The sequence below is a fragment of the Prosopis cineraria genome, unplaced genomic scaffold (genome assembly GCF_029017545.1).
Source record: "Prosopis cineraria cultivar Desert tree isolate PC_DT_omini unplaced genomic scaffold, ASM2901754v1 PC13, whole genome shotgun sequence".
NCBI classification, from domain to species: domain Eukaryota; kingdom Viridiplantae; phylum Streptophyta; class Magnoliopsida; order Fabales; family Fabaceae; genus Prosopis; species Prosopis cineraria.
In genome coordinates, this window is record NW_026555344.1 from 37,556,738 (window position 1) to 37,569,939 (window position 13,202).

Consider the following 13,202-nt stretch of genomic DNA (forward strand, 5'->3'; position numbering starts at 1 on the left):
AAAACTTAATATCTTTATCATTGTTGAGACTCCACAAAGATAAGGATAAATTATATTGATATTGATGACAATGAACATCATCAAAATTTTGCCAATAATACTAGCAAAGTCTAATTGTTATCAATTTTGTAATGTTGTTGTTTTTTTATTAAACTTAATTTTTTTATTATCTGTATTGACTTAAATTTATTTTTATAAATTTAATGTTATGTGTAATAAATTTTTAAAATTTTAAATATATTTTTGAAAAAAAAAGTCTACGGCCAAAGCCTTGAGGATCAAGGTTAGGGATGAGCTGGCCAAAATGAAATCTTAAGGTATAATTGAGTTTTATTGAACCAGCTTATTTAGATATTAATTTTTCAAGAACTAGAGCAGCCCTAATTAACACCTCTATATGTAATTATAAAAATAATTTATTTTTTTAAAATTCAAGCCAAGCCATCATTGACTTCATGATCTATCTTGTCTGGTTATCCAGATTCAAATGTAGTTTTGCAATAAATAGTGTCTGAACTTGAATGCTTATCTTGACATCAAAATCAAATTAATGCTTTGGACTAATTTTAGTGTATGCATCCGTTTCCATTTATTGCTAGAATTCATGTGTGAGAGGGAGTGAGATAAAGCATTTAAAAATGGCAATTTGGTCAAATTTGGAAGGCCAAAACTCTGGCCTCAATCTTCTTCCTCTTCTCACCTCTGTTCATTTCTGTCATTTGCATTTATAGTGATTTAGTTCCGCCATTGCCAACTTCCTTTACCAAGAACATTGCCTTATCCTTTTACCTTGAAAAATGTAATGAGTAGGAAAATGCTTAAATGTTGACTGCTGGCTAGGAGTGTGTTTACTCACTTTTTTTTTTGTGGTTGGGGGGTGGGTTTTCTCAGTTGTGTTTACTCACTTTACTACTTCAGCAGAATTTGAAAAAGAATAATTCGCTCATTACATGTTTTAAAATTGAAATATACTCGTATTTTAACTTTGTTCACAAAGAGAGAGAGAGAGAGAACCACAATATTCTAATATCAATATAAAAATACTAAAGTTAGAATTAAATTTTTCTTTTAGTGGTTTACTGGGGATAAAATTTAAAAATATTAGTTAATAACTTATTATATGTCTTATACTCAAATATCAATTTTCCCCCAAAAAGAATGCCATATAATAAAGGCAGGAGGGAGTATTTTCTATTAAAAAAATTTCATGGATTAATAGTTCTTAACATGAAACTACACATGCACTAAAATATTTAAATCCGGCTAAAATGAATTTTAGTTTTGAGGTTATGAATTTAAATCTTACCAATGAAAAAAATTTTAATATTTGCAAATGTCAAAACTCAAATATGAATTAGCTTATAAACCTTCTGGCAAAAAAAAAATTGTTTATAAACTTAATACTAGGTTAGTTGTTAAAAAAAACTTAAAATGTTGATGCTATTCAATAAAATAAATTACATGTTTTCTAGAGGACTCATATCTTAGACAACTTGTAGAAATCATGTGTTTAAATTCTTCTTATTTACCAAGACAGAGAGCTTAAACCCAAACATGTCATTTCAAATGAAAAATATGAAATTTGGTAATTCCAAATTTATACACTCTTCCTGTAAAAAAATATAAAAAATTTTAAATTGAATCTCACCTTTAATAAAATAGTTGATTGTTTTTAAACAAACATTATTTTTTTTATATTTATCCTTATTTAATAGGATATTTCACTTCAAAATAAATGTAAAGTGATTTATTTATTATGACTACTTTTGAAAAAATCATAATTATACTTTAAAATATTAAAAATATCTTACATTTTTTAATATCAAATCTCTTAAAAAATGATTTATATTTTTTAATGAGGAGAGTAATTCATATTGATGCACTCAAAGTTTAAAATAAATGAACAAATTACTCTCTAAACTTTATATCCAGTTTTAAAAACAATGTAATTTGGCCCCTGTTGTAAATAAAAATTCACTTTTACTATTAGTTGATCATAAAAAGACATAAAAATTTACAGAAAATGACTAAAAAAAATGTTGGTCATCCTTTGTAATTTTTAAATCCTTTATTTTAATTTTTTATTCTTTTTTACAATTTTCTCGGTTCTTTTCTATCCTCATCTTGTTAAGTAATAATCAAAATTAATTTTTATTATTGACAAGAGTCATATTATACCGTTTTCAAAAATTCAGTGAATAACTTGCATAATAAATGAGTTTAGCATCTATAGTAATAAACTATTACTAGATTTAAAATTAAAATAACATTTTGACCAATTATTCTAATAGTTACCTCGTGATTATTGAATCATCGTAATTAATAACAACCCAGTTAGTAATTTTGGAAAAAAAAATAATAAGTTGTTTTAATAACATCTTATAAAATATTAATAATTTAATATTAATAATTTAAATTTTATTTTTATTTATAAATATTTTTCAAAATTTATAAATTTTCTTTTAAAAATTAATAACTCAGCTACTTTACTTAGAAACTGTGCATAAAGATTCATAAATAATAACATTTAAATTTTTATATATTAAAGTATTAATATTTTTAACATTTTAATAAGATATTATTAAAACAAATATAATACATTTTAGTTACTTATCAATGTTGCTGTTAATAATGGTGATTTGTTAATCAGCTAGTCAAAGTGACTGATTGAAATAGTATTTTTTTCTCTTTTATATGGATATGAAATGACATTATGTTCTTAGAGTTTATTTATAATTTAAAAGATTTAATTGACATTAATTTTATTATAAATTACTTATTTATAATTTTTGAGGCCATTTTTTATAATGTCTTGATTAACCATAAAAGTGAAACTTTACGCAAAAAAATGTTTAAGGTTATAGACACCCCTACATGAATAATTAAAGAGTAAAATTGCCTGTTAATCTTCTTTAAATTTTATTATTCATTACCAAATCAAATTTAATGGCTTAATTTCAAAAGCTTTGCAAAATATAAACTCAAAAGTTCTGATCTAAAAAACACTCAAAAGATGGATGCCAATACCATTATCAGCTTAGGGTTGATAAAACTAAAGGAGAATGTCATAGAAGGAACATTAAAACGAAAAAATTGATATCAGGTGACAATGAATTTGTGAGATAGCATAAGTTAATGGATAAAAATATCCTTACACAAATGATAATATATTATAGTTGCAAATTCTAAAAGCTCAATTACAAATTACAAATTTCAAAAGTGTATTATATACTCCCTCAAAAAATATAAGGTGTAAGGTATTTTTAATATTTTAAAGTGTAACTATTACCTTTTTTTCAAAAATATTCTTAATGAATAAATTATTTTATATTTATTTTAAATAAAATACTATACTAAATCAGAATATATATAAAAAGATAGCACTAGTTTAAAGATAAATAACTACTTTATTGAAAGGTAAAATTTTTATATTTTTAAAATGGAAGGAATATATTAAAATACTTGTTTAAAATATTAGTTACAAATAAATCTTCAATTGGGGAATATTTTTATGAATGAATTTTCAGGGGTTGCAAGTTGCAACCAAGCGCTCGATATTTACAGTTGAGTTTTTAGGTTTTACAAAATTTCCATAATCAACAACCTATTTGAAATAGAGCTTCAGATATTTATAACTGAGTTGTTGAAATTTGCAGTTGAAGTTCCAGGATTTGCAAATAAACTTACAAAATTTGCAATTAAGTTAGCACAGGTATATTTTTGTTCATTTATTTTTTATTTATAAAAAGCTGATATTTCTTGATGTCTTACAAATCTGGGATCCTTCAATGCCATTTTTTCCTTTTAATGTACTTAACTGACATTCTACAAATGATTTTTAATTAATGCCCTAATAATCAATTATGGTCGTTATGGTCATCAGGAAAAGCAATGCCTAGCTGTCGTTTTCTCCCACATAATTTTCAGCGCAACGAAGTCTGTTTGAGAATCTCTTGACGTCATTAATCTTTGCATTTCCTTTTTGCTGTTCCTTTTGAGAAATGCAATGGGGATTGCCGGCCGGTGATTAATTGAACAAACCAGTTCATCATCTTTTTTCTGAAATCACAGTTTCAATTCAGACTTTTTTCCCATTATGATTACTTCTTCATTTCATTGTTCCTTCACATTCTGTTTTCGCATGCATATGTGGCCTTCTCCCCACTTTCTATAGTTTCTGTTTCCATTTCCCATTTTCTTCCCTGCTTCTCAATCAACCTTAGCCTTCCCGGTCCTTAGACATTTACTATTTTCCTTCATTTTCTCGCTGGGTTTCTCGGAAAATTTTCTGGGTTTTCCTTAGAATTCTGAGGGGTTCCCTTTTTTGTGATTTTTATTCTTGTAAAATTTGGTTGTTTTGGTTCTATGGGGAATTGTTGTAGTGACAATGTTCCTCGTCAATATTCAATGGAAAATGAGGTGAATGAGAAGGAATTTGATCCCGTAGAGGACCATATTTCCATTTCCACATATGGTGAAGGTGAAGGGCGAGTCAGGCTAAGAGGACACTCTAGGTTTGTGTCAATGTACAGCCAGCAGGGAAGAAAAGAAGTCAATCAAGATGCAATGACAGTTTGGGAGGTATATATAATTTCTTCTGATTTTCATACAATTTCCATTATTTCTTATACAGGTCTGACCCTGGTTTGTCTCGTCAAAGGGTCCTCACACAATTTCTTAAACGTTTTGGAGCAACATCTTAAGCTGTATTGCCCCAAAACAGATTATGACAGCAAACTTTAGAAGCAATATTTGTATGTCTGCTACTGATACCCATTAATCAAGACATGAACCAAGATGCTTTGGTTTTTCTTTTGTTCAACTGGATATCTGGGCTGTACGAGAAATGAAAAAATACATATATGGATGATATTGATATGAGAAACTTGAGTTTAACTTATTCCCATGGTTTATATTGATGAATGTTTGATATGATATGTTACTAGGACTTCAATGGAGAAAAAGATAAGATCTTTTGTGGTGTGTTCGATGGTCACGGTCCTTTTGGGCATGTGGTTGCTCGATATGTACGCAAACATTTACCCTCAAAGCTTTCTGCAGCAATCAAAATGTCACAGCAAAAGGTCTTCATGCATAGAGATGCATATGCTGCAGAAGGTGAAAATCACCAAGCATTGTCCCTTGCTTCATGGGAGAACACCTTTTTGAAATCCTTCAACGAGATGGATCAAGCCATTGCTCGGGACATCAACACCAACAGTTTTTACAGCGGCAGCACTGCTGTAACTGTAATCAAACAGGTATACCTAGGAGAATTTCTTTGATACATCATATGATGTTTTTTCTTACAGCTGAGGAAAATTCATCAACATGAGTGTTGTTAACCGTGGGGTTCAATGACACACTATTGACTCATTCTTTTGAGTTTCTATTGGTTTCTTGCGTCAGCTGGTTGTGGATTATTTGGCTCCCAACAATTTCTCGAATTCTTGTAAGCCTAGGCTGTGCAAATCACAATCTTATTGTCATCTGATTTTTAAGAAAACTTTTCATTCAATAATTCCTTTTTCGTCCTTTGAAATTTCAGGGTGACCAGCTGATAATTGGCAATTTAGGTGATTCTCGAGCGGTTCTTTGCACGAGAGGGGCTAGAGATCAACTCATTCCTCTTCAACTTACTGTTGACTTGAAACCAGATATCCCAAGTAGGTCTTTACATTGCCCTCAAATGCCTCATTCTTATTTCTTACATTACAATCACATGGGTCTAACGAGTTTTTCTTCTTGAATGTCACTCAGGTGAAGCTGAAAGGATCCGCAGCTGTGAAGGCAGGGTTTTCGCTGAGGAAGAAGAGCCTGATGTGTACAGAATGTGGATGCCTGATGAAGACTGCCCTGGACTAGCTATGTCAAGAGCCTTTGGAGACTTTTGCTTAAAAGATTATGGCCTCATCTCATCTCCCGATGTCTTCTATCGAAGATTAACCGAGCAGGATGAATTTGTGGTTCTGGCCACTGATGGGGTAAGCTATGAAGAATCTCCACTTTAAAAAGTTGATGAAAACTTGATCTTTCACTATTTCCCATATGGCAATAAAGTTCACTGGAACAATTAATGAGTCGATAGCTTATATGGCATAAGCCTCAGTAATCAAGATCAAAATGAGCTTCATCTGAAAGTTTTAATCCCTCTGGAAGCCTACAATCATAGTTTAGTACTTCCATTTGAAACACCTCCAGCCCAAGCAGAAACCGCTTTCCACAAAGTACATGCATCTAGTTACAAGCAGGACTGAACTTTATTTATTGATTTATTTGGCAGGTTTGGGATGCATTGACAAATGATGAAGTTATAGAAATAGTTGCTTCAGCACCGAGGAGGTCCAGAGCGGCGAGATTGTTGGTAAAGCGAGCTGTGCAGGCATGGGATTATAAATTTCCTGGTGCCAAGGTTGATGATTGTGCAGCCATATGCTTGTTTCTGAAAGATCAGCCAGGCTTAACCAAATCTGGGGAAAATAGGCGTCAAAGGAAGCATTACCATGAATCTGCCAGAAATGAAGACACCAGAAGCTTAGACAGTTTAGTCTCTAAGGATGAATGGGTAGCTCTTAAAGGGTTATCCAGAGCCAACTCTATATCTAAACTTACCGGGCTCATTAGGGATGTGAACAGGAGGCATCCATCTCAGTTTCTTGAGGGAGTTGAAGTTCACTAGTTCAGCCATAAATATCCCCTCAAGACCAAGAATTCAGTTTCAGTGAATCTGGAGAGACCTTTCGGCAAGTCATTAATAGCCAAAGGTTGGACCTCTAGTTGTATTAGAAGGTTGAAATAGAGGGTTTGAAGAGTGTGAGTTAAACAGATACAGCATAATAATAGTGGACAATGTCTGCATATTACCACTAGAGAAAATGGGAGCAACAATGTTACTTAAAACCATAATGCCTGTCTTCAATTGTAAGACCAATGTCAATTATATATGACCACTATAGTTTGTAATGCCTGTTCTGAAAGGAAGAATATATGATATAAATATGAATAACAGTTGTTTCAGTTCAAAATTCTGTTTGAACTCCGCCTGAGACTAATATCATCATGTGGACGTGTTCTCCTATTGTTATGATCTATTCTTCTAGAATTTTGGTCTCTTGGCGTTCTCGATCAGTATTATTCAGTAGTTCAGTTTCTTCTCAGTAAAAAGCATCTGATGGTTTGCTCAAAAAAAAAAAAAAAAAAGCATCTGATGGACCATCGCATGTTACGGAAAAATCAGGTCATTCTAGCGAGCAGAAACTATGACTTGAAAGGAACGAACCATCTGGTGTAGAAGATTTAAAAGGTCTTGCTGCTTTTGGAAATACTTAAATTATAAAATAATAAAAAACAGGAGAGATCTTTGAGCTTAATACCTAAAGTTAAAGAAGACTCGACAGATTTTCAATGTCTGCGCTAAAATTACAACTTTGAACTATAGTCATTTTAGTCCCTTGAAAGCAACAATATAGAACCCTTAGAAAAGCGAAAAAGAAAAAGCAGTCACTGATAGTCTTCATGGTCCCAGATGTCTGCAACACTCCTGTATGGACCCTCACTCTTGTCACAAAACAGCTCTTCACCATCTAGAACTCGTTTCTGCATCCACCAATTGCCCCATATTTCAAATATATTTCCAGAATTAGTGATCCAGTTATACATTTCAATTATTTTAACACCAGCAACCTGTTGGCAGAGACTTATCTCCGAAGAATTCATATTTTTGATACCTGATGTGATGCTGCTGAGAGCGATGAAGTCATGCTCCGGAATTCCCAATTAAAAAACTGTAATATTTTCTTTGATTCTTTCAGGGTGAGTGGATTTCGGGATGGCACTTGTCCCTCTATGAATGGCCCACCTCACCAACACTTGAGCTGGAGTCTTGTGTGAGCTTCTGGGCTGCCCTATCCACCGTCGGATCATGGATCAGATCTCTCCCGCCCTCTTGTGACCCCAGTGGTGAGTAGGCCTACACACAGATTTTACTTTCAGTGCTCCAATTATTGATTGACATTATATTAAATAGAAAATCTTAAGTGCTATATAAAAAAAATTAGCACTAGACAAGTAATTACCTGGACATGGATTCCATTCCTCTTGCATGCTTCAAGCATCTTGTCATTCCTCCACCCAGGATGCATCTCCATCTAAATCAAACCGCTAAGCAAATTTAATGCTTGGTGAGACATAAATGAATTATTTGCACCAAGACGTAAATGCATATATGAATTCATCACCTGGCAAACTGAAGGCATTATTTGAGCCAAATCCAGAAGTTCATCAAGCTTTTTAAGAGTGAAATTGAAGACTCCAATGTCTCTAACAAGTTTATCCGTCACAAGTTTCTCCATTTCTCTCCACACTCCCTCCATGTCAAACTACAACACTTCTCCTGCACAGGGAGGTCTTTTGGCTCCATCTTTCAGACGAAATGGCCAATGAATCTGCATTTTTTTTATACATCAATTTACAATCAATTCTCTGTTTCTGATCTTATAGTGGAAAAAAGAGAAAGACTGATACTTAGCATAATAAAATCTGGCCAAAAAAAAAAGAAAACATAATGATATCACTAGATTAAATTACTCTACCAAGTAAAGATCAAGGTAGTCAAGTTGCAGTTCTTGAAGTGTGTTGGTGATTGCAGGACGAACCCTTTCAGGGGTCAAGTCAGTGCACCTGCATATAATAATAATAATTTGATCGTTTCATTCAACCGTCCAGTTCTAAACAAGTTCATAGTTTTAACTATACAACAATTTCGTCTGACCCATCACTATATGGTGAAATTTCAACTTTCAAGGCGTTTATTAGGCAAGTTAATTTGGACATATGACCAGGTCGATGAATGATTAAATTAAGTCCAAGGAATTAGTTTAACTGAATTGGATATGCCACCAGAAGATTTCATTACCATAGTTTAGAGGTGACATACAGATCCTTCCTTTCCACTCTGCTTGCATGGCAGACTGAATTCCGTGTCCAACCTGTAGTTACAGTTTGAGGAGACATGAGACTTCGATTTATTTTTTCCTTAAAAATGAATTTATTGTAAGATCAGAGAATCTTAGTGGATAAGAACTCATCCCAAAACAGTTGAAGAAAGACCAAAAAATATAACGATACATCTTGGCCAAAAAAAATAATGATAATGATAATGATACATCTTCTTGAACACCATATTCCCAAGCAGTGTCGATGTGCCTATAACCAGCCTGCAGAGAACCATAGATTCCATGAGAATCCCACAAAAGAATGAATGTATGAGTTAATTAACGTACTTAGTTATGTTGAACTGTTTCATAATCTAAAGATCTACACAACAGAAGATGAAGCTATTGATACTGCTAAAAAAGACAGAGGAAGAAGTTTAAGGCAGCAACAGATCCTTCTTTCCAAGTCCCCAGTTCAACAGCAGATGATGTCCACCAGAAGTTTAGGACTGAGAGTTCTTTATTTTTTCCTCACTGCTTTATTCTAAGATGTGAATATGATAAGAATTCCAAGCTTGAGGGTCAAATATAACGAGACATGTGGCCAAAAAACGTACGTGATGATTGTAATGATACAGCTTCTTACACGTTTCCCAACATGTCATGTGCCTAAACGAGTGTTGCAGAGAGCAAGATATGAGAAACCCACAAAAATCAAAGACTTGTAAACTACTGTTATGTATTTTTAATTAAACTATTATAAATAGAAAAAGTAAAAATAAAAAAAAGATAAAAAAAATGATGAACAAGCAACGAAAAAAAAATAAAATAAAAATACATATATATGTCCTCTCAGATTTAATATAAGTCTAATTAACTAATTCACAATTTACGTAACATTCTAAAATTTTAAATTCAATTTATTTATTCTTTAATAAATCTCTTTAAAAGCTTTGATAATAATAATAATTATTTTAATACATGATTTTTTAAAAGAGTAATAAATAAATTAGGGGTGTGGATAGAAAAACAAATGCAAAAGTTATCCAATACCCTATATTTTAGATTAAATAAAGTTTTTTAGAAGATATCTTACATTGTGATTTCAAGAGAGTAATTTTCTAATATGTATATTGGCACATTTACTTATTTATCTTTATTTCCCATTCTTTTTCAGTACAAATCTGCATAAATCAAATCTTAGAAAAAAATTAGACACCAATAATAATAAGTGTTATCCCACTATATGGATTGAACATAAAAAGCAAAAAAAAAAAAAGAAAGAAAAAGAAAGAAAAATGTAACTTTTGATCCTCAAAATCTCACCTAATTTACGATTTGCCATGTTTTAACCGGCATTAATTTTGTTCCTACAATTTTAAATACCAAATAAATCATCATTATACCTTAAATTTAGTAATAGATGTGAAATAAAATTCCCTCCGGATGTACTGTTCTTTACTTCTTTTGTTCAATATTACTTGTCATATTAGATACAGGGCGCAAGGTCTCTCTCTTTCCCTTTTCTTCTTTCTCTCTCCGTTTTAACCGTGTAATTTATGCGGCTCTTATCTCACGATCTAAATTAAAGTACCAGCCGTAATCTAACACAATTATTATCTAAACAAATTTATCTTTAAAAAAACGGTTTCAGTTCGTGTATAAAAAAAATTCTGGAATTTTTTATTAAGAACAGTGTCATTTAAAAAAATGCTATTACATTTTTTCCAAACTATTTAGTTTAAAATTTTCTTCTTGTGTTTCAAATTAAAATTATTATAAATTTAATCATTATTTTTATATTTATTGTATTATTTATAAATAAAAAATATTAAAAATGGAGAAATATTAATGTATTTATATAAATATGTTATTTAAAAGATTAAAAAATATATTATTTATAAATTTTTAAACCTGTTCCTATCAAAACAATTAAAAACTGTTTTAGTGAGTATTGAGTAAACTAATTTTTACGTTTTTCTGATGCGATGTTCTTCCAGTAACATATGGTCCTACATTGAAATTTATAAATAATATTTTTATGTACATACACATTAATATTTTCCCCACTAAAACAGTTTTTAAAATTTATAAATTGATTTAAAACAGTTAAAAATTAGTTTTACTCAATGAAACAGTTTTAATTTTTTGGTAGGAACTTTTTTTTGAATTTATAAATAATATACTTATATATACACATTAATATTTCTTCTCCATTTTTAATATTTTTATTTATAAATAATACAATAAAGCTAAAATAATGATTAAAGTTATAATAATTTAATTTGAAACACAAGAATAAAATTTTAAACTAAATAGTTTGGAAAAAATTAATAGCATTTGTTTTTTTCAAATGACACTGTTTATTTTAATAAAAAAATTCATAATCATTTTTTATGCACAAACTGAAGCAATTTTTTTAAGGATAAATTGTTTAGGTAATAATGGTATTAGATTACAGCTGATACTTTAATTTGAATAATGAGATAAGAGCCACATAAATTGTACGGTTAACATTAAGGAAATGGAGAGGAAAAGGAAAAAAAAGAAAGGGAGAGATCATGCGCCCGACTCGATAGTAAATACTATCACTAATTTTGGCTAGGATCAAATTCATTCGATGCTTGAAAACATTTATTTAACACTTATGTGAATATATTTAAAGCATGAGGACCATTTATTTAATATTTTAAAACCATAGGATCAATTAATGCTAATTAAGAATACAAGAACCAAATTGCAAAAAGAATGAAACTTTCGAAACTAAAACAGAATGAAATTGGGCGCGGGTGTTACATATAATCGCAACAAGCCCACCATTTTCATAGTAGTTAAACCGAACTCTTCCTTACTTAAAATAGCATAAGCAAAATTTGGGACAAATTCAAAACTCACACTAGTTGAAAAGTGGATAAAGGTGATAAAATATTCTTTTTATATGATAAATGAATTTCTCGACCCTCTTATTAAACATGCCTCCCATAATATTAATTCTATTTGATATATTAGAGTCTCAAATTTTTGCAAGCCTGCTGGTAGTTGGAAATTTGATATTTTATGACACTACCTCCACCCTGACACTATTAAGCATATTGCTCTTGTGCAATCAGCTAATAAGCATGGTAAGGATGACATTCTTATTTAGAGGCTCTCATTCGATGGTAATTTTCTATAAAATCTGCCTATAAAGCTATAAGACTCATAAAACTTGGAGACACATTGATATCTAGTCTAAGATTTAAAAATGGCCTACTTATAAAAAAATTAAATACTTTCTTGAGAAAGCTGCTTGAGATCGGCTTTAAATTAATGTCACTCTCTCTAATGGATATATTTCCCAACATCGTTCTTGTTTCCTTGATTGTAACTCTCCTAACTTTGTTATTCATATTTTATGAGACTACAAGAAAGTCAAGGAGGTTTGGAAAAAATTAATCAATCCCACAAAGTTTAATACCTCTCTCTCTCTCTCTCTCTCTCTCTCTCTCTATATATATATATATATACAGTGTTGGATTATTTGAAATGCTAAAAATGAAGTAGGGAGCTTATCTACAAGACAATTGCTTTGGCAAAAATTTTTTGCTCATGCCTGCTGGAACATTTGAAAAGCTATATGCAAAAAACTCTACTTCAAAAATATTAACTTAAACAATGACATTGCTTTCTTTAATTCTCAACAAATCATCAACAACTTGAAGCTTTAATCCAATCTTGACTTGTTGAATAAGATTGACACCAGACATGAAGCAAGATGAAATCTGCCTAATCTTGGATGTCGATGGTTCGGTAAACCATAATGGTTTTGTTGCATGTGGAGGCCTTATCAAAGGCAATAAGGGTAACAAGACTAAAGGCTTTTCCAAAAATCTTGGATATCAACTAAGCACAACAACTAAACTTATAAGAATATTAAAAGAGTTTAACCTTTATTGATATGCTAAAATTTTTAGAGTTAACGTTTTATTTTAATTCTTTGAAGGCTCTTTCTCTTGTTGAAAGCAATTTCTTCCATTATCACCCTCTCTCTGCTATTATCAAGAACATCAAGAATTTTTCTATGAGAGATTAAGAAATCATATTCAATTACAATTACAAAGAAACAAATTGATACATTAATTTTTTAACCCACAAAGTTTTTGATAAAAATTTTGTTATTATCTTATTATTTGACAGTCCGTCACTTAATTGTAAAAGCATGACGGCTTTAGAGATGTCTTGATTTTAGTTTTATTGTACGGTTTTTTACTGTAGTCTGGGAAAAATTGG

General features: G+C 30.8%; 1 protein-coding gene and 1 pseudogene across 1 annotated transcript; one reads left to right on the forward strand and one right to left on the reverse strand.

Moving 5' to 3' along the window:
* Positions 1-3,946: 3,946 nt before the first annotated feature.
* Positions 3,947-7,017, forward strand: LOC129291645 (probable protein phosphatase 2C 65). Its single transcript, XM_054929125.1, has 5 exons — positions 3,947-4,581; positions 4,947-5,261; positions 5,549-5,666; positions 5,761-5,984; positions 6,284-7,017. The coding sequence occupies exons 1-5, from the start codon at positions 4,366-4,368 to the stop codon at positions 6,677-6,679; spliced, it is 1,269 nt and encodes a 422-aa protein (XP_054785100.1). The 5' UTR covers positions 3,947-4,365; the 3' UTR covers positions 6,680-7,017.
* Positions 7,018-7,500: 483 nt separating this feature from the next.
* Positions 7,501-10,278, reverse strand: LOC129290087 (aldose reductase-like; annotated as a pseudogene).
* Positions 10,279-13,202: the final 2,924 nt, after the last annotated feature.